General features: G+C 53.9%; 1 protein-coding gene across 1 annotated transcript; it reads right to left on the reverse strand.

Moving 5' to 3' along the window:
• Positions 1-661: 661 nt before the first annotated feature.
• Positions 662-19,058, reverse strand: SDR42E2 (short chain dehydrogenase/reductase family 42E, member 2). Its single transcript, XM_037814602.1, has 12 exons — positions 19,043-19,058; positions 16,209-17,093; positions 15,597-15,692; positions 14,223-14,280; positions 13,370-13,488; positions 12,635-12,710; positions 9,427-9,509; positions 7,493-7,630; positions 6,928-6,993; positions 5,766-5,829; positions 3,487-3,560; positions 662-978 (listed from the first exon to the last, which is right to left on the reverse strand). The coding sequence occupies exons 2-12, from the start codon at positions 17,055-17,057 to the stop codon at positions 724-726; spliced, it is 1,878 nt and encodes a 625-aa protein (XP_037670530.1). The 5' UTR covers positions 17,058-17,093; positions 19,043-19,058; the 3' UTR covers positions 662-723.
• Positions 19,059-21,624: the final 2,566 nt, after the last annotated feature.

Below are 21,624 nucleotides of genomic sequence, written 5' to 3' on the forward strand. Positions count from 1 at the left end.
GGGGAAAGTCCGGGGAGGACCAGCGCTGGGCAAGGGGCGGAAGGCCCGGAAGGCGGAGCCGGCGGTGAGGCTAGGACTCTGTAAGGAAAGGGGACCTCGTAAGGCCAGAAGCAAAGGAAGGACCAGTACCCGGAGGGCGGAGCAGGGGGCGGGCAAAGCCAGGGGGCGGGGAAGGGGTGGGACCAGGGCCAGGGGGTGGGGCCAAGCCCGGAGGGCGGAGCAGGGATGGGGCCAGAGCCAGGGGGTGGGGCCAAGCCCGGAGGGCGGAGCAGGGGTGGGGCCAGGGGGTGGGGCCAAACCCGGAGGGCGGAACAGGGGTGGGGCCAGGGCCAGGGGTGGGGCCAGGGCCAGGGGTGGGGCCAAGCCCAGGGGGCGGGGAAGGGGTGGGGCCGGGGCCAGGGCCAGGGGTGGGGCCAAGCCCGGGGGCGGGGCAGGGGTGGGGCCAGGAGCAGGGGTGGGGCCAAGCTCGGAGGGCGGAGCAGGGGTGTGGCCAGGATCAGGGAGCGGAGCAGAGGCGGACAGCCCAGAGGGCAAGGAAGGGGCGGGACCAGAGTCAGCGGTTGGGGCCAAGTCCGGAGGGAGGGGCAGAAGTAGGGACAACCCAGAGGGCGGGGAAAGGGCGGGACCAGGACCAGGGGGTGGGCCGCAGGTCGGAGGGCGGAGCCGGGGGTGGGTGCGCTCCAGGAGGACCGGCACCCGCCGAGACTCGCGGGTTGCCGTCCCTCAGCGGCGCTCCTCGGCGGCCCCCGGGGGCTGCGGGCTCAGGAGGTGCAGGGCCAGGGCGAGCAGGCCCAAGAGCAGCAGCAGGCCGAGCAGCAGCCGCACGAGGGCCCGCGCCGTGGAGCCGCGGGGCCGCCTGGGCATGGACTGCACGTAATGCTCCACGATGTCGGCGAAGCTGAATTTGTCAGGCGCGTAGCCGAGCTGAGCGCGGGCCTTGGCGATCTGGAAGGTGTGCGTCACGGCCACGCTGCGCACCTGCGGGGAGAGGCGTGGCAGCGAGCGAAGGGACGCCGGGGCTGGGGACTGGTGGGAGAGGGGAAGGCATTCTCCGCCCCCGTATTTTACGGAGAGGGAAATGAGGGGGCAGGGATTTGCAAGCAGCCGTGTGCCGGTTCTAGCTCCTGCGATGCCCTTGTCAGCAGGGACTCCGTCTCTCTTCGGTCGCCTTCAGTTTTCTCGAAGGCGCAGCCTCCAGGATGCGTTCACTGCTCTCCCCCACCAGCCCCGCTTCACTCGCACCCCATTGAGCTCCCTGCCTCCTTCCCCAAGAAGCAAAGGCCCCGCTCTGCACTCTCTTCGTCGGCCCGGGCTAGCATGGTGCCAGGATTCGGGAAAGAAGCCCTTAGCACACTCTTAGATGTCCACTAGAAGAAGCTGAACGCCCTGAGGAAAAAATATTTCCAGAAACGCCCCCAGCCCCAGACCCACTCTGACTGGACCGGCCCTAGGGCGCAGCCTTCACGCCCTGATTAAACTGCGCTTCCCTGAGGAATGCAGTCACGCAGACGTGAGTACTCTCCCGCGTCTGAGCTGCGTTTCTCGGCTGTCAGACGGCCTGGGGCCACCGGCTTCAAGGGTAGTAATGACAGCTATCAATTACAGAGCGCTCTGCGGCTGGACTGGGCCTTTCTAGTAACCCTCTGAGGTGGTCTACCACCATTTCCGCTTTGCATATTTTTAAGCCTCTGAAGATCAGAGAGGTTAAATGACTTGCCCAGGACCACACAGTGGAGTCCGATGCTAGCCCACTGGGGAGGGGTCCGTCTGCTGCTTGATTCTCCCTGGGTCCCTGAATTCAAGCTCCTGTTCTTAGCTGCTTGGGAGGGGTGGAGGGAGAAGGGAGGGAGGGAGATTTGTTTTTGTCCCATTAAATTCCAGCTAGTAAGTTCAGGACTTTAGGTGATGGAGAGTTGGTGGGTGCAGAAGTAGGTTTATTCCAGCTAAGTTAATCAATATTCCCCAAAATATTTGCTGAGCACTTGTTATGTAGGGATCAAGCTGTGAACTAAATAAGCAGGGTCCCAGGTCTTGTGCTTAGAAGTTGCCTCCTCTGAGAAGCCTCCCTGACTTCCTCAGAGCTGGCTTGGGTGCCCCTTCTGTGCTCTGAAGCTCCTCATAATCTCCCTTATCACAGTGTGTTGAGCTGCCAGTTACTGGGCTGTCTTCCCCTTTGGACTGTGATCTCCTTGAGTTAAGGACTATTTCTTGTTGCCTTCATCACCCAGCACGGTGCCTTGCACACAACAGGTGCTCAATAAATGTTAAACGAATGAAAGCCTATAAAGTCAAACCAGAGGGCTGGTTGGTGTGTCACAGATACACCAGCAGAGGGCGCCCGAGCCACAGAGCAGAAACTTCCCCAGCTCACTAAGGCTCCTCTGCTGAAAAGAAAACCCTCAAGTTAGACAAGGAGAGCCAGTTCACAACTCAGCTGGACCTTGGCAGCTATTTCACATGGATGTGACTCCTGAGGCAGCTTGAAATCTCTTAGGCTCTGGGTTCAAATACCAGCTCTGCCACTTCTTACATAAGTGATCTTGGGCAGTCATTTCACCTCTGTTCTTGTTTCCTCCTCTGTAAATGAGGAGGATAACCATAGCAGTGAAGATTAAATGAGATAAAGCCCAGTGCCTGGTATATAGTTATCGTAGGTATTCTCTCTCCTCTACTGGTCTAGATGGCTAAAAGGAGAATCCGCAGGTAACTGCTTCTTTCTTCTGCCCCGCTCCCTCTCACCCAAGCTGGAAGGTTTGGAGTCTGATGTGGCTTCCAGTGCGATGTGACCTTGAACAAGTCACTAACCCCCTAGTGCGTGATTTCTCATCATAACATGGAGATCATAATCTCTTTGCCCTCCCTAACTGAGGGGGCATCAGAGAGAATCAAATGAGAGAGTGGACAGGAAGTGTTTTGCAAGGAACACCACCCAACGTCACCTGTTGCTTTACTGTTTACAGTCTATGTTTAAACCATACAGGCTAAGCAGATATATAACTGCATCATCATGATTGTGAATAGTATTTTGTACATAGTAGGTGGTTAATATATACTTGTTAATCAGTGAGCACCAACTGTGAGCCTAGAACACCAGGTTGTGGGTGTGCCTTTGTGTGTTGAGAGCTGGTGGGACAGGTGGGGAGGGGCTGTTCAAAGAAGCAAAAGTCCTGAAACCTGCCTTGGGGAGCCTCTGGTCTGGCTGGGGAGAAGCTGCTTATGAATGAAATAATGTTGATGGGGAGGGGGCCCTGGAGCTGTTGCAGGCCAGCCCAAGAGGACACAGCCTGACCAAAAAGCCCAGGGGCTGGGATGCTTATCAGGAGCTGGCACCCGATTCGGCCCACATGGAGGGCTCTGAGACCTCAGCCAAGCATCCAGCCATGGCGTCATGGGTAAAGGGTGGTGGCAGTGAGTGTGAAGAAAGGGCAGGAAGGGGCTGAGGAGCTCTCAGGGCTCAGGGGCTCCCTGGGCAGCCAGCCCCCTTACCTCACTCCGGGTGAGCAGAAGAGGGACGCTGCAGACAGGCCTCAGTGTTAGGTGCAGATACTCCATCACCATGGCTGTGCGGGGAGAGAGGAACCAATGGCCACATGGTCATCTGTCCCCAAGGGTACCAGGGAGGATGAATCAATTGGGGCGTTATTCACTCTGCCAAGGGAGACTTCATTTTGTGAAAATTTGCTGTCATCAGATTCCTTTCAATCAGCGATTCTCAGAGTGCCTTGGGGCGCCTTATTTGGCTGTAAAATGTGTCACCAGTGTCTTTTTATTAAGGTTAAAGAACTGGAGCTTTTAAATAAATCTGAGCATCTCTATAGTAATCTCTCTGTCTCTCCCACTCACTTCTATTCCAATGTCCTTTGGTGAGCAGGAAAGAAAAAGTTTTGGAGCAGTGGTTCTCAACCTTGGCTGCACACTGGACCACTTTAAAAATACTGATGCCCCACCCCCACCCCACCTCCTTTTGGTAGATCTGGATATAATGGCCCTGGGGTGTGGCTAAGGTATATTTTAAAAGCGTCCCACTTGGTTGTACCATGCAGTCAGGGTTGAGAAGCACTGAGTTATGGTTAGTCCTCTGGGAACTGGGAATTTATAGACAATCCTCTAAAACTGCTGTAAGCTGGGGCTGATCTCTTCTCAGCTAGGGGTCGGACGTGCTGTGCATGGGAAGTCATAAACATGAGTCCTGGGGGACAAAAGTTTGCGAACCACTGCTTTAAATGGAAAGCATCCCAGTCTAATGAAAATGCAAACTGATCCAGTGGAGATTTTTCACGAACACAGCTATTTGTGTGACTGGAGGGCCCCCTGTCCCCTTGGGCTGGTCACTGCCGTCCAGCTGGAAGGAGGCAGGCAGGGGGACTCGGGGGGTGGAGTAGAAGACAGCAGCCAGGATGTGCGGGTGGGGTGAGGGTGGGGATGGGGTCAGAGACTGGCTTCCAGGGTGAGGAGGGGAATCTTAGGTTAACATGGAACCCTGGCATTTCCAAAAGTAGCCTCAACTTTAGGGTGCTCCCAGGGGGACTGGGCAGCCCCAGGGCTCCCTCTTCTCCTGACTGGCATAATGGTTTCCAGCATGGCCCAGAGGGCTGGGTGTGGGCTTTGGAATCAGCCATGTTCAGGGGGAATTCTGCCTCCCACTTTCTCACTCTATAGCTCCTAGGGCGCACTACTAGCCTCTCTGGGCCCCCATCACCGCATCTTTACAATGGGCCCGATCACGCCCACCTTGCAGGTGGGACAAGGGTTTAAACAGGGCCAGGGCTAGGGCGACAGGAGTGAGGCATCTAGGGCACAACATTTAAGGAGGTACCCAGTCTCCGGCCGGCCGTGCAAGCGTAGGATGGAGCTTGCAGCACTTGCGAGTCTCCGAGAGAGTGAGCTCCTCTTAAAATATGCAGCCTCTAAACCTGCTTATAATTGCGCCTAAGCGTCTCCCCCTGAGTACCTCTTTGTTCTCAGATGTGGCCTCTCTCTCTAGCTAAGCCACCTTAGCAAGTGAACTCACTGCCCTCCCCCCTACATGGGCTCTGACTCCCAGGGGTGTAAATATCCCTAGCAACGTGGGATATGACTCCCAAGGATGAATCTGGACTCGGCATCATGGGATCGAGAACATTTTTTTGACCAAAATGGGGATGTGAAATGAAACGAAACAAAGTTTCAGTGGCTGAGAGATTTCAAGTGGAGTTGAGAGGTCACACTGGTGGGCACTCTTATGCATATATAGATAACACTTTCAGGTTTCATTGCAATGAAATAGCTAGAAATAAATACCTGAAACTATCAGACTACAACCCAGTAGCCTTGACTCTTGATTGAATAGCAATACAGCTTACAAGGGGTGACTGTGTGGTTGTGAAAGCCTTGTGGATCACAGTCCTTTTATCCAGTGTATAGATGGATGAGTAGAAAAATGGTGACAAAAAAACTAAATGAAAAATAGGGTGGGGGGGGATGATTTGGGTGTTCTTTTTTACTTTTTTTTAATTCTCTTTTTCACTTTTTCTGGTACAAGGAAAATGTTCAAAAAATAGATTGGGGTGATGAATGCACAACTATATGATGGTACTATGAACAGTTGATTGTACACTTTGGATGACTGTATGGTATGTGAATATATCTCAATAAAAATGAATTTAAAAAAAATGCAGCCTCAGCTCCTCACTTGACTCACCCTAGTCCCTGTTCTGGGTTTACAATGAGCTAATGCAGGTACACCTAGCAGATGGAGGGCTTTCAGTACAGATTCTTTTCCTTACCTGTCAGGTAAACCCAGGAAGTAGGCACCTGAATCCAGGGCTGACTGTAGCCCAGCTTCTCAAACTGCAAGAAAACATGGCCTGAGTTGAGAAGGGGTCCTCCAGGGGCTGGCATGGAATGGCCACATGCTCTCTTTACACCAGGGCCACAGAAACATCTCCTGGCCCTCGGCCCATCCACCCAAGGTGGCAGATCCTGCAACCAGCCGGCTGTGCCAGGCTTGAAGTGAAATCTACACCTTGACCTGGAAAACTGCAACATGGATGAACCTTGAAAACATTATGCTAAGTAAAAGACATCAGTCACAAAAGGTCACATATTATATGATTCCCTCTATAAGAAATGTCCAGAATAGTCAAATCCATAGAGACAGCCCGGGGCTGGGAGTGGGGCAAAAGGGAAGCAACCACTAGTGGGTGATGAAAATGTTCTAAAATTGACGTGGTGTTGTTTGCACGACTCTGTGACTACACTAAAAACCACTGAATTGTATACTTTAAATGGGTGAATTGTATGGTATGTGAATATATGTCACTAAAGCTGCTATTAAAAAAGAAAGAAAACAACCTGTCTGGGGGGGTACAAGAGCTGGAAAGAAAAGCCAAGCGCTTTGTGGGCTCAGGTCAGTCTGGCTTCTTGCTACGGTTTTGAGGGGCAATGCTGAGGATCTGAGGAGTGAAGGCCTGTTCGCTCCGAGGGTGTACCCTCCTGCCCAGGGTTTCTACCCAAGGCAGTTCCAGGAATCTGTGGGCTGCTGGGCAAGGTGGCAAGGATTCTTTGAGGGGCTGCAGTGTTGGAGGCTCCAGGGCCTCTCTCTGGGCTGTAGTTGACCTTCTGCAAACCTCAACACATGGGATGGAGGGTCACACACAAAAATTCCTCAGGGCTAGAGATCAACACAAATCAGGAAGCACGCTGGAAGGGAACCATGGCTAACGGGGTGCACACACCCAGCCCCTCCAAGGGGCAGCTGCAACTCAGCTCCAGCCAATCCCAATATCGCCCAGTGGACACTGTGGCCCAAGATGGTTTTTAAAGAAAAGTCACACATTCAGACATTGTAAATGTGAAGCCTACTGATCTGCAGTAGGAAAGCATGACAGGGAGAGAAGACCTGGGGGGGGGTCCCCAAATGCTCACTCTGGGTGTCTGGGCACCTACCAGTGGGGCCATCCACTCGAAGAGGTTGACACTCTCCCCGTCGTTGATGTAGTACGCCTGCCCGCTCTGAGGGGGACATGGGGAGGGCAGCAGTCAGGCACCTGCCCTCCAGCTTGGCCCCAGCCTTTCGAGGGCGCTCGATAGCAGACCCACCCCGTAGTTCTCCTGGGCAGCCAGTGGGGACTAGTGGCCAGGATTGGATCCCATGGCTGGGCTCTCTGGGCCAGAGAGAATGCTGATGCCACCACACTAGCTCAAGGTGATCTGCTAACCTCTCTGTACCCATTTCTTCATCTGACAAATGGGAGGATAATAACGGGATCTTGGGATTCCCGTATGTAAGATGCTCAGCATTTGGTGGTTGTCATTCCGGGATCACACCACCTATCTCAGAGGGTCACTGCAAGGAGCCAATGAGGTTCACTCGGCACCCCCACCCCGGCTTCCCCAGCCAAGTGCAGGAACTGGGGAGAACTGCTGTGCGTGAGCCAGGACTCCCCAAGGGATGGGAAGGATGGGGCGCCCTGCCTGCCGCCCGCAGGGAGGATGGTTGCAAGAGACTCACCGCCACGTAGCCCTGGGCAGCCGTGAGGGCCTCGGCCGCCAGGACATGGGCCTGCACCAGGTTTCGCACGTGGACCCAGTTCATCCTCATCCTGCGGTCTCCGAATCGGAACATGAACAGCCTCTTTTGGATGTGGCTCTGCAGAGGGGGAGGGGGCGAGAGACACAGGCCCAGGCCTGGAGTGGCTTCCAATTTCACCCAATCTATATTTCTACCTCCAAGCCAGACACCTCTCCCCCAACCCCAGACTCAGTATCCAATGCCTTCCCGACACATCCATGTAGTTGTCTAGTTACATCTCACAGGGATCTCACCTCCCACCCACCCCCCAATCCTGTTGGCTCAACGATGATCTATCCAGAAAGTGACCGCTTCTTCACCAGCCCTGCTGCCACCCTCATCTCTTGCCCGGATACCACGCTCACCCCCTAACTGCTTCCCCTACATCCCTGCTCACCCTCCCCCACAGTCTGCTCCCCACGCTACAGCTTGAGGGGTCCTCTTAAATCCTAGGTCAGGTCACGTCTCCCATTTTGTTGGGGTGAAGCCGGGGCCTCCAGGCCCTCCTGATCTGGCCCCAGGGATTCTCTGACCGCATCGCCCGCTACCCCTCGCTGGTCTGCTCCAGCCACACTGGCCCGTGCTGTTCCTGGAACATGCCGGCACATTCCCATCTCAGGGCTCTAAACCAGCTGTTCCCTTTGGAAGGTTCTTTCTCCACATGCTGCATGATGCACATCGTCACCTCCTTCAAGTTGATCATCAATTGTCACCTTCTCCATGAGGCTCCCCCAATGACCTCGGCCCTCGCAGTTCCCTCAACTCACTCTACTTTTTCTTTTTCCCAAAGCACCTGGAATCTTTGCACACACCTTCTAATTTATCGTTTATTTTTCCTCCAGCGATAAACTGTGATTTTTTTAAAAATGTATTTTATGTTTATTTTGTGTGTGTGAGAATATACACTCCACAAGGGCAGGAATCATCACTGATTTATCCCTAAAACCTAGAACAGTACTAGGCATGTAGTAGGAGCTCAATAAATATTTGTTAAACTAACGAATGAACGAATGAATGAATGGATCCACCCCACATTCCCTGAGTACTCAGTTAACTTAAAAAAAGAAATGACATACAGCCCCAGCAGAGGAATGCTTTGAAACTGCAGACTGGAATGTCCCCTTTCTGGCAGTACCCCCAGCTGCACACCCTGGTCGCCCCACACTGTCCCTGGGGATTTGCACTCCCAGCTCCAACCACATGCGCCTCTTGCTGCTTCCTAAACCCAACCATGATCTTTTCCACTTCTGGTATTTGCCCAAGCTGTCTCCTCAAGGTGGATTACCTTTTCCTACTACCTGTTCCCTTGGTTAATTCCTTCTTGTCTTTCAGCACAGGCATCACCTCCTCCAGGGAGTCCTCCTTTCCTCCCCTGCCGGGCTCTCTCCTCAGTCCTCCACCCTCACAGCACCTCCCTCCCCCCAGCCCTCGCCGCACTGAATCTGAGGCTGTCTCTCTGTCTCCCCGGTCAGGCTGTGAGACGTTTGAAGACAAGGTCTGGTGCTCCTTGTTGCTATATTCCTGGTACCTGGCTTTCTCCAGAGGGCGGTTTTCTGCTTGAGGGCCCTTGTGCTGGTGGCATGAGTTGAACCATCCAGCCCTCAGGGAGCCCACATTCCAGTGGGCAGTGGGGGCGATGGGGTCCCTTCTGTCTCTTTGGGTCACAGCTCCATGTCTCCCCGACCCGTGCCCAGGTCTGGCTGGCACAGACAACAGGGATTTGCCCGGTGGGCCTGAGGGGTCCATGAACTGACAAGGGTTGGGGGGCATTTCCCAGAACCGAGGGTCTCAGGCTCGGGACCTGTGGGTTGGGAAGGCCCCATTCTGCATGCCCATCAGCCAGGCTCCTCCTTCTGGAGGCTGGGGTGACTTACCGCCACACGAGGCAGGTGCCTCTGCTCCTCGGGGCCGTAGATCCCAGGGGGCCGTAGCACACATGTCCGCAGAGTGCCTCCTCCTAGGACAAAGGGAGGGAGGTCAGGGATCTGGGGAATGGCAGACCAGCAGGGAGAAGGAGAGAAAGCCTGCCCATACTCCATGCTCCTTACCTGTACAGGTTAGATACTCTCTCAATCAATTAGTCATTCAACAAACATTATTCAGAAACCACCCCTCCCCGCCTTCCACCAGGCCCCAGGATGGATGCTGTGAAGAATCCAAGGATGAGCAAGAAATGGTCACTACCCTCACGATGCTCACAGGCTCACAGCAGAGATGGGACCTGCCTGGCCCCTGAGGGTTTACTGAGCATTTCGTTTCAGCTCCCCTGAGTCCTACCGTGCCCATTTTACAGATGCGCACAGACCCACACTCCCTTATGCTGGCAGCTCTAGTTCTTTCCTTTACTGATCATCAGTTAGATAATAACCATGACCACTCTCAGAGAAGTCCAAGTATGTTCCCGGTACTTCGGTAAACCAGGATTTTTTCCCTCAAGGCAACCCTATGAGGTGGGAGCTGCTATTATCCTTGTTTAATGGATGGAAGAACCCAGGCTCAGAGAAGTGATGTGACCTGCCTGAGGTCACACAGCTCAGCCAAGATGGGGAACCAAAGCCTGAGTCCCTCCCCTAACTGCCCTGCATCTAGGTGATACGACACTCACAAGTAGACCCTGACTTGCAGGTCTCTCAGCCTTGGTCTCGTCTGTAAAGTGGCTGCTTTGTAAGTGGTGGGAGCCCTTATATTTTCCAGACAATCAACAGAGAAAGGAAAAGTCTAGAACACTCTCAGCCCAAGAGCCTGGGGGTCTCGGCCCCTAGTTCTCGCTGCTCTATCATGACAGAGGCCCCCAGCCCATGACACAGCCTGGTCCAGAGTTCCCCAAACTCTCCACCAAGAGGCCCCCAATGATGGAAGCAGGTCAACATGTCTCCCCTGGGGAAATCTGGGGGACAGCCTGAAGGGGCTGCATAAACTCATCTTTTTAAAGTCTTGTCTTACAAATGCCTACAAAATTTTTGGTTTTCCCCAATAATCCATTTGTGCTTATATGAAGATTTTTTTTTTTTAAAGGCTTAAAATTGCTGATTTTGTAAATTAACTGACTCCCCCAACCCCAAACCCTCAAATGAAACAGCCTCCAGGAAGGGGTGCCTCTCTCCTGAGGCTCCATCTCGACAAGCGGCCGCACCCACAGTTTGGGAAGCCCAGTGCAGACCCTCTTCTGGGACTAGCTGCTCCCTCTCCTTTGGGTAACCCCCTCTCCTATACGAGGTCTTGAGGGGACTGTCAGTTGAGAGGCCTCACCTCCCCTGGGGACCCAAGCTAGGTCAGTGAGATGTTCTCACCCAGGAAAGTGACTCATCGTCACTGACACTAAAATCCTAGGAGTGGATTCTCCCTGAAGAGATGGAGTGTCCGCTCCTGCCACCCAGGTCCCTGGAGCTGTCCCTGATCTTGTCCTTTCCAAGCCTCTGGGGGTCATTTTTTCTAGAAAGCTATTCCGCATCCTTCCATTCCCCTTAAATTAGCCTGGGCTGGTGCCTTGGGGTCTTCACCAAGGGCCCAAGAGCTGCATCCTCCAGTGCCCTCACCCAGCCTGGTGGGGCGGATGGCAGCCCCCAAAAGTTATGCCCACATCCAGACATCTGTCACCATAGCCTTTTTTGAAAAAAGGGTTTTTGCAGATGTAGTTAAGGATCTGGAGATGAGAGCACCCTGGATTATCTGGGTGGGCCCTAAATCCAATGACAAGCATCCTTATCAGAGACACCCAGTGGAGAGCCAGAGACAGACGGCCATGGAAAGACGGAGGCAGACAGGGAAAGGTTGCAGGCACAGGCGCAGGGACACCTGCAGCCACCCGAGGCCAAAAGTGGGAGGAAGGGGCTCCCCCAGAGCCTCCAGAGAGAGCACGGCCCTGCGACAACTTGGGTTTGGATTTCTGGCCTCCGGAACTGTGCAAGAATAAATTTTGCTGTTTAAGCCACTAAAGTTTTGGTGATTTGTGGCGACAGCCCCAAGAAACCAACATGCCCAGAGAAGGGAGTAACAAAACTGCACCCACCCTTCACGGGGCCCTGCACCTCTCAGGACTCGGCTACAGGGACCGTGCCCCTCCCCACCAGCTCAGAGGGTGACTCTCAGGGACCAGCGCAGGTAGCAGCGAGCAGAAGTCACCCGGCGTGACCGTGGCTGGATTCCCGGGCGGGCAGGTATCAGGTGAGCTTTTCTATTAACAGACGCAGCTAATTTTAAACTTGGGGTCACCCAGGCCCAGGGGTGGGGGGGTCGAGTTGCAGCTGTCTCTGGCCAGGACGGTACTGGGCAGCCACGTCACGGAGGACTGGGCCCAGGGTATCTCCTGACCATTGAAAGCTGGGGACACTCATATAAATAATTCTCGGCTGGAGGATTAGGTGTCTAGCCTGCAGGCTGCCACTCCGGCCGAGGAAAGAGAACTCAGCTATGCACAACCCCCTGGAACACACAGAGAGACGTTCCCATTAGGATCAAGGGGGTGGGGGAACAGAACTGCGAACAGCAGAGCCCATTCTCAGGATCACACCACCTGAGGCTGCAGTGTAGCCTGGTGATTATGCCCCCAGGCTCTGGTGGTAGAGCTACAGGGGTTCGAATCCTGCCTCTACCACTCTAAGAGCTGCATGGCCTAGAGGAGGCAGCGTGGGAAGGCGGCCAAGGCAGAGTATTTTGGAAAGTTAATGAAGGTTAAGCTTTGGGGCCCCTTCTGTGTGTGGCTCTTCCAAAGCCCCACACCTCATTCCATAGTCATGATTTTGCTCTCTTTTTTTCCAAAGAAGGCCCCTAAAATGGGATCTGCTCCTGTGTGGCAGGAAAGAGAGCCGGGCTTGAGTGACCCTGCAAGCCTCAGTCTTCTGTAAAATGGGTGTCAGAGCAACTGTTCTTAGACCCCCAGCCCAGGGGGTGACTTTTTCCTGGCTATAGCCCTGGCAGGGAGGCTGGCTCAAAGCAGGTGCTCAGAATGAGTGGAATGTGAGTGCCCCAGGCCCTGGGCAATCAGGGAGAAGCTAGCATCATGCCTGTATTTTGGGGGAGGCAGCAGGTTGCCATTCTCACCGGCGTGGCAATTTGGTGTGAGCAGAGCTCCGTAATACTCACCTGGGAGAGGTGTTCCATTGGCTGTGAGGGTCAGCTGATCAGCAATGGCTTTCGTTCGGGAGTAGTGGTCTATGTGCTGCCAGGAGGACAGAGAGAACAGGGCCACCAGGCAGGGGTCAGTGACACTGCTGGGCAAAGCCAGCCCAGCCCCAAGGCTGCACCTTTGTTTCAGCCCACACCGGAGCTGGATTCTGCAGATGTCCCCTGGGATAGAGCCAAGCCTCTGGGTAGGAGGAGAGTGTGTTTTCTCCAGAGGAGCACTGGGCTGAGAGGGGTAACAATGACTCAGGCTCCTTAGCTCAGGGAGGCTCCCGCCAGCCCCCAACACCTGCCTTGTGACACTGATGCTGGACGACACACATTGGATGAATTATTTATATGTAATCCTTTAGTGTTCACATGGCCTTTCCACGTGTTATCTCATTTCCTGCTCTCTACAACTCACTGAAATGGAGTTATCACGTACAGAGGAAGAAACAGAGGTTCAGAGTGGTTAGGTGAATTGCTCAGGGCCCCACAGGTAGAAAGTCACTGGCTGGGGCTCAAGGCTGGGTCTGATTCCAAAGCTCCTGCTGGCACAACCAGTTAAAATAGGGGAGCAGTAGTACCACCCTGTTTAGGGGGTTCTTCCTCCTGGAATTCACCTTGCGTCAGGATGCTAAACCACACCTCTCTGGCTCTACCCACCCCTTCCTTTGGGCTGGGACCCGCCCACTTCTCCCAGAAGCCGACTACCTTCTCCAGTGGGAAATATGGCACGGAGTCCTCGTCACCCTGCTCGATGGGCTGACCGCCAAAGGTGACATTGACAGTGCTGGTGTAGACAAGCCTCGGAACCCGCCGGCGGACGCAGACTGCAGGGACAGGCGCACAGCACCACACACGCACACACGTGCAAACACACAGGGCTGTGTGTGAGCGGGAGATGGCTGAAGAGGTGCCCACAGGGGCCTCCCTTGGGTGAACCCACTGATCTGCACCCGGTCTCCAAGGACACACAGACCAGCCCCTGGGACCCTCCCAGAATCCGGAGCTGCTCAGGAAGGGTCTCCTCCCCCTGACTTAGGGGTTGGGTGGAGTCCCTGTTCCTTGGGCCCCTGGAGGCCACGCCTGCTCATTCTTCCTTCTGAGTGTGGCTGTGGCCCCTGAGCTACCTTGCCAAGGACAGGTCACAAGAAAGTCTCAGTGGGAACCCAGGAAAAAGACACTCTAGAATCAGAAAGGAGAACAGAATGCAGGATAAGGCACGGCATGCCCGGAAAGCCTAGACATGGGCCTCCTTTTTTGGCAATTCAGCGACTTGTCTTATACCCAAAACCCTAAGCCCTGGGTGCAAACGGCTCCTATTGTCCCCAGACATGCTGGGTGACACATTGGTGACCTGCAAGACCCTGAGCAGGTCTGCAGTTCGGGAAGGATGTGCTGGTTCCCAGGCCCTCTGCTGAGGGGAGCTGCAGTGGGGGGAGGGTTCTGCCTCTGTCTCCCCCCTGGCCCACTTGCCCCCCCACACCCCAAGCTGGGCAGTGGCAGGAGAGGGGAGAGAAGGAGGAAACACACAGCAGGTCACACGTGAGCTCTGAGCGCCTACCATCGATCACTAGTCTCGTGCCGCCAACATTTATAGACTCAATCTGCTCTTTTTGTAGCTAAAAGACAAGATGGAGGTGGGCAAGTCGCGATGGTGCTGCCTGTCCTGTAGCTGAGGCCGGAAGGCTGGGCTTGGGGGTCAGGGCAGGGCAGGGGCTGCTGAAGGCCAGCCAGCTCAGAGGCAGGGACCCCGAGAGGCCTGAGGGGAGGGTCCACCCCTGTCTGGCCCCACAGTCCCTCTTCTGCAGATCGAGGGCAAACCCTGGATGGTCAACAGGTTTAATTAAGACCCACAGGAAGGGCCCAGGGCTTGGCCCAGAAAAGGGACTCAAAACGTGTTTGGATCGTTCTTCCAATCTCGAAGTCTCAGTTTCCTTATCTGTAAGATGGACAGAGCAATACTTTCCATGACTTCGTGAGGGCGTTGCAGGGTGAAAAACAAAACTGGGCTTTAGTGAGAGTTTCCTGCATGCCAAGGACAGGCCAAAGTCTTTAATGGTCCCCATCCCATTTAATCCCCACTCCAACCCCAGAGGTGGGTCCTATGTTTATTTTTAAACTAGATTTATTCTCACTGTGGTTGTTTTTGTTTAAGAGGTAATACAATCACAAGGTTAAAAATAATTCATGACAGAAAAAGAGTAAACAGTGAAAAGCAAGTTTCCCTCTCACTTTTGATCCCAAATCTTTCTTTTCCATCCCCAGAGGCAACCACAGTTTCTTGTGTTTTCTTCTAGAGATAATCAACACTTATTAATATCAGCACATATGCATGTGTGAGCATATAAATAACCATAAACATTAATCCTAGCTTAAAAAAAAAAATCCCACGGGAGATACCAGACTCTATTCTGCAGCTTAGAAATTGTTTTTCATCAGCACATATTGAGTTACTTCGTTTTTTTGAACGACTGCATAGAATTTCACTGGATGGATACATCACAATTTATTTAAATAGTCCCCAGCTGATGAGCATTTAGGTTATTTCTTGTCTTTTGCAATTAAAAGCAATGCTGTGAACATACAAATAAGGAAAGCAATTTCTCGTCAAAGGGTATGTGTATGTTTAAAATTTTGATATTTACTGTCACTCTGTCCTCTGAAGAGGATGTTAGTTAAGAACTAGGAATATTTTCACTTTACAGATAAGGAAACTGAAGCTCGGAGAGGTTAACTCGCCTAGATCACACAGCTAAGACAAGCAGCAAAACTGGGGTTTGGTCTCATGGATGCAAAATGCAGGCTGGGAGCTGCCCACATCCTTCCTGGAGCAGGCGAAGAGCAACAAAGGATCCATGGGCGTGGGGGGAGCTGAAGGGCAGAGTCAGGATTGGAACCTGACTGTAACTCCAGGTATTGCACGTGAGGGGCTCACCTTTTCAGCACCAGACATTCCATAGGAGGCCATGTGGAAGACACAGTCCACCCCTTCGAAAGCACGGTAGAGGGCTTCTCCATCTCGGACATCAGCCTGAGAGAGACGAGATAGGGGTAGGAGGTGCGAGTCCTGGGCAAACGGAGATACCAATTTTGTCTCTTGGCAGGTCCCAGAGCTGACCTCCTGACCCCACCCCAGCCAAGCAGCTGCAGGGTCAGAAAAGGCTAGTGGGGCAGGATTTACCCCATGATTCTATATAGCAGCAGCTTCATCCCCAGCCACCACCTTGTTAGCTCCCTAAGTCCCAGGGGCTGGGCCAGGTGTTCTGTGTGCCCTACCTCATGCCTCCCCGTAAGACCCTTCTGAAGCAGATACTATCATTTCTTGCTTTCTATGGATGAGGTCACTGAGGCTCAGAGGTGTGGAACCTCGTGGCCATGGCTACACAGCTGGGAACTACCAGAGCTGCAGTCTGAGTGCAAAGGGCCAGACTCAGAACCTGCTTTCTGGAACACTGCACCACAGGTTTGACATCAGGCACCGCGTCTCTAGCCACCCCCCACAAGCAGGGCTCCACGACCCGTACTCCCATGTCCCTCATCCCTGCACCTGGATGAACTCAGTCCCCGGAGACAGCTCCCACTGGGGTCTGCGGAGGTCCAGCAGGATGACGGAGATGCCGCTCTTGGCCAGGCTAGAACCCAGGTTAAAGCCCAGGTACCCTCCTCCTCCAGTCACCAGAACCTTCTGCCTAGTGGCCTGGGCGGATTTGGCCTGAGTCTTCGGCTGGGGGGCTGGGGCTGGGGCTGTAGATGGTGCATTGGTTTTAGGTCCAGTCCCTGGCCCTGGTGCCGGCCCAGGTAATGGCACAGCTCCTGGCCCAGGTACTGACCCAGCTCCTGGTCCAGGCCCCAGACCTGGCCCGGGTCCTGGAACCACACCAGGCCCTGGCCCAGGTCCCGGAACTACACTAGGCCCTGAAACAGCACTGGGCCCTGGCCCAGGTCCTGAAACCACACCAGGCCCCGAAACAGCACTGGGCTTTGGCCTAGGTCCCAGAACCTCACCAGGCCGTGGCCCAGGTCCTGGAACTGCACCAGGCCCCAAAACAGCACTGGGCTTCGGCCCAGGTCCCGTAACCTCACCAGGCCCTGGCCCAGGTACCGGAACCGCACCAGGCCCTGGCCCAGGTCCTGGAACCGCACCAGGCCCCGAAACAGCACTGGGACCCAGCCCAGGTCCCAGAACCTCAACAGACCCTGACCTAGGTCCTGAAACTGCAACAGACCCCGGCGCAGCTTCCGGCACCACACCAGGCCCCACTCTGGGCCCTGGCCCAGACCCTAAGCCAGACCCCAGACCTGAGACCCCTCCCCAGGCCTGGCAGACAGGGCAGCTCTTCTCGCCCAGGCCTGCAGCTTTGCAGGCCTCCGAGGAGCCTGCAGGGGTGGGCTTCATCCTCTACTGCTCCGTGTGGGCTCTGGGTCTGTCCACCTGTGGGGCAAAGTGGAAGAAAGAATGTACTAGAGTTGTCTCATGTTACATGGATTATCAGACCCCTAGGGACAGAGGGAAACTCCAGGTGGGAATCAGAGCCCTCTGAGTTCCCAGTGAACCCATCCCTTTCAGAATCTCGAGAACTTCTAAGATGTCTGCTTTAGTTATGGGCCATGTGGTCTCCCTCAGAGAGAGCCAGCGATAAGGCAGCCAGGCCTTGGATTTTACAGCTGGGGAAACCAAGGCCTAAGTCACACTGCATGGCTGACACTCTCACCAAGCATTCCTGACTTCCCTCCTGGCTCCTTAAAATCCCAGCTCCCATGTGGGCCCAGAGAAAGACAAATCAAATGATGCCAAGGGGAGCCTCATAGAGTGGGATGGGGTTCTCTAAGGCAGGGATCCTCAGACTTTCACAGAAGAGGAAACTGAGGCCTGATGGGCAGGGGTATCTGCTCTCTGACTAGCAGATGGGGAGAACTTCCCGAGGAGGAGGAGGAGGAGGAGGAAGGGAGGAGTCCACATGGGAGGAAGAGGGGGACTGAGGGATCCCAAAGGTCTCTGAGCCCTGGAAACTTGCCTGTCATTCCAAGAGCTGCTCCGTCCCCTTCCTGACACCTGCTGGCTCTGGTTCTCCCAGGGCCCCCCACAGTGCAGGTAGCTGGGACCACAAGTTCTGCACGGGCCAACCAGCAAGTTCAAGGTCAGGTCTGGGGGACCCAGGGCTAGCCCTGAGGATCCTGCCCTCCTCACTTACCCCAGGCTGTCAGTCCCTGTCACCATCATGAGTCCCCAGCCCCACCCGAGGTCAAGGTTATCATCAGGGGCCAGGTTATCATTGTCATTCATTAAAGTAGCAAACTCACCCTAAGGGCCTACTGGGTGCTAGGCTCTAAGGATTCAGAGGTAGGTAAGTCTTGGCCCCACATGGCACATAGTAGATGTGCAACTTTACTGGGTGCACGAAAGAGCAAGTGTTTGCCAAGTGACTGAGTGGTTGACCGATGAGCCCCAGTCGTGGTGGTGGTGATGGGAAGGGACCCGTCAGCTATGGGGACTTTTAGCTCTCCTTTGTCATTGCCCTGCTCTCCCAAAGTTCTGGGTGAGGGATACAGTCATGGCCTGTACAAGCACTGGCACCCATGGGATTAATGGGGGGGCACCCCAAATCAGAGACATCACAAGGGCACATGGCTAATTCCCCCATAGGGAGAGGAAGCAGCATCAGAGCAGAGACCACCCCTACTTAGGCTCAGAGTACCCAGGGAAGGATCTTTCTACTTTAGGGGGTTGCTTTTTGTGACAAAGGCACATTTACTGGGGTGTGCCCTTGGATAAGGTCCTTAAAACCTCACTGCACCTCACTACACACAGCTACAAAATGGACTCAATACCTCTGGCTGCTCTGTATCCCTCCCGGGGTTGTCATAACAGAGCAGATGCCAAAGCCCTTTGCCAACCACTAGGGTGCAAGCTCCACCAGGGTGTCCTTCGCTGTAGCATCCCGGCACCTACAACCGTGCCTGGCTCAAAGGATGCGTCCCCTAACCATCCGCTGCATGGTGCCCCTCAGGGCTGTTGTAAGGTCTGGGGGGTGTTGCAAGCCAAGGCCAGATTGTCTCATAAAGTAGGGCGTATTTCTCCATCACCCAGAGGAGAAAGAACTGAGCCTCAGAGAACATTAGGGAACTTTGATCCAAGAGTCAGGGGTAAATGGCTGGGCCGGGACCCGAATACACGGCTATGGGGACCCTAAACGGGTCTGGGGAGAGGAATTGGTGAAGGGCAGGGGCTGGAGGAAGGTGCGCTTCCTCCCACCCCCCACCCCGGAGCGCCGAGAGCAGCCCGGGCGAGGGCCGCTCCGGGGGCGGCTCCTCCGCCCCCCACCCCCCCACCCCTCACCCCCGGCCCCGCGTCCCGGCTGGGTGCCCCGGGGCTGCGCTCACCTGGCCGGGGTTCCCGCGGCGCTGCGTGCTCCAGGCGATGCGCGGGTGTCGGCGCGGAGCCCGGGGACCGCCGCCTCCTTGGGACGGGGCGGGGCGAGACGCAGGGACCGCCCCCGCCCCGCTTCCCTCGACCCGCACCGGCTCCGACGCCCGCGCAGAGCACCGCGTTCTCTAAAGCCGGGACCCGCAGGCTGTCACTGGAGGGGAAACTGAGGCCTGTCGGGCAGGGGTGGGGTGCAATATACGGCGCTTCAGGTGGGGACAGAACGCAAGGGCCCTGCGTGCGGGACTCTGTCTTGTCCATGCAGTCGTCCTAGAACCCCTAGAAACGGTTGTTTCTTTGTCCACACACCTCCCATCCATCCATTCTTCCACCGTCGTCTCTGTTTAGCAAACCTGTTCCTTTCTTCCTTCCCCCCTCCCCCCTACGCTTCCTTTCCCCACTTCCTCCCTCCTTCCCTCCCTCCCTCCCTCTGTTCCACCTATCCATCATTCCATCTATTCTGCTACCCATCTCTTTGTCCATTCAACCATCCTTCCACTCATTTTTTTACTGATCGTTTTGTCCATTGGACAGCATGGATGGATAACTTCCATCTATCCATTCAACTGCCATTCCATCTGTCTTTCCACCTATCCAACCTTCCGTCCACCCAGACTTCCATCCATCATTTCTTGCATCCTCCCCTGCCCCCATCATTGTGCATTTAATGCATGCTTCCTCAGTGCTGGCCTGTCCCCTGTGCTGGATCACGCTGCCTTGCCCCAGGACACATATATTCAAGTAGCAGTGGCAGAGGGGCAGGCCCGCACACAGGGGCTGCTGTACTAGGGCTCCAGGGGGCTGTAAGAGCACTGAGGGCTGGAAAGCCGTCACCCATGTGAACATCTGTGGGCATAGGCAGGTGTAGGGAAGAGAAAACCAAAATCTTAGCCAGCATGTGCTGTGTGCCAGGTGATAAGTTTTCTTGTTTAATTGTCACAATGCTGGGTTTTAGCCCAATTTTAGAGACTGAGAAGCAGGTTCAGAGAGATGAAAGGAGGCTCAGAGTGTGATGGAAAACACACAAGCCATGGGGTCAGACCTGGGTTCAGATCTTGACTTTGCCACTTCCTTGCTGTGTGTCTGTAGGCAACTGTGAGCCAACTGGAAATGGTGTGCACTTTACAGCTGTGGAGTTGCAAGGTGATGGCTAATTCTGTATGTGAAGAATGCTTAGCATGGTGTCTGCCCAGGTGGTGCTCGACAGATGGTAACTCTATCATTATGTGACAGGTTGGAATTCAAACCCAGGTCCTGGGCTTTTCTGCTTCGCAAGTCACGTGTCCAGTCCATCCTTCCATTCACAAAGACCAGTTCCTCCCTCTCTCAACAGCAGGGTCAGAGAATTCATATTCCCCAGGAGCAGCTGGCTGATGTTGTCTTGCTAGAAGCATAGCTTACAACAAAACCACCAGCATCCATCTCCTCTGAGTTTATAGAGGTGACCCAGAAGGGCTCCATTCCATGCTTCCAGGTCCTGCACTTCTGTGAAAGTGCACTTTTGTTGCACCCAGGCTGAGCCACTTGTTTTCTTCTGTGCCTTTATGGCCCTCTGAGCTTTTCTGATCACAGCCCTGTCCAAAGTTGTCTGATGACAGGGTGAGAATTGCCAGGGCAAGGGTTGGGTTTGCTACTGTCCCCCTAGAGCCCAGCCCGGCCAAGGCAGGAGGCAGGTGGTGTGTATTCAATGTAGGAATCAGCTCCAAACCAGGAATAGGGCTTGTCAAGCTTTAGCAAACTGAGTTTGCTTGTTTTTTTTATTAACAGCTTGATGAATTTTTACCTGCATTTACATCAATGTAACCACAACCCAGATCAAGATATAGAATATTTTCAGCACCTCAGGAGCCCCCTTGGTGCTCCCCATGGGTAAATATCCCTCAGAAGTAACCTCTGTTCTGACTTCTATCACCAACCATTAGTTTTGCCTGTTCTTGACCTTCATATACAAGAAATTACACAGCATGAATTTTTTTTGTGCCTGGCTTCTCTTGCCCAATATTGTTCGTGAGATTAATGCATGTTGTTGAATATAGCTGTAGGTCACTCTTTTTTAATTGCTGTGTAGTGTTCCACTGTTCATATGCATCACAATTTGTCCATTCCACCAATGATGGACATTTGGATAACTCCCAATTTTGGGCTCTTATGAATAAAGCTGTTAGAAACATTCTTGTATGTGTCTTTTGTCAAAAATATGCACTCATTTCTTGTGGGTGTGTACTGAGGAGTGGACTTGCTACGTCATAGAGTAGGCATATATTTTACTTTAGTAGAAATTGCCAAATGGTTTTTCAAAGTGGTTGAACCAATTTACACTCCTATCCCTAGCCCAGTTATGGATAAGAGTTCCAGTTGCTCCATATCTTGATATTATGGATCTTTTCATTTTTAGTCATTTTAGCCCTTTAGACTAATACACATTCCTCTTTTTATTTTTTTTTTATTTTTTTTTAATCATCATTTTATTGAGATATATTCACATACCACTCAGTCATACAAAACAAATTGTACTTTCGATTGTTTACAGTACCATTAC

This window comes from Choloepus didactylus, chromosome 21 (assembly GCF_015220235.1).
Source record: "Choloepus didactylus isolate mChoDid1 chromosome 21, mChoDid1.pri, whole genome shotgun sequence".
Taxonomy (NCBI): domain Eukaryota; kingdom Metazoa; phylum Chordata; class Mammalia; order Pilosa; family Megalonychidae; genus Choloepus; species Choloepus didactylus.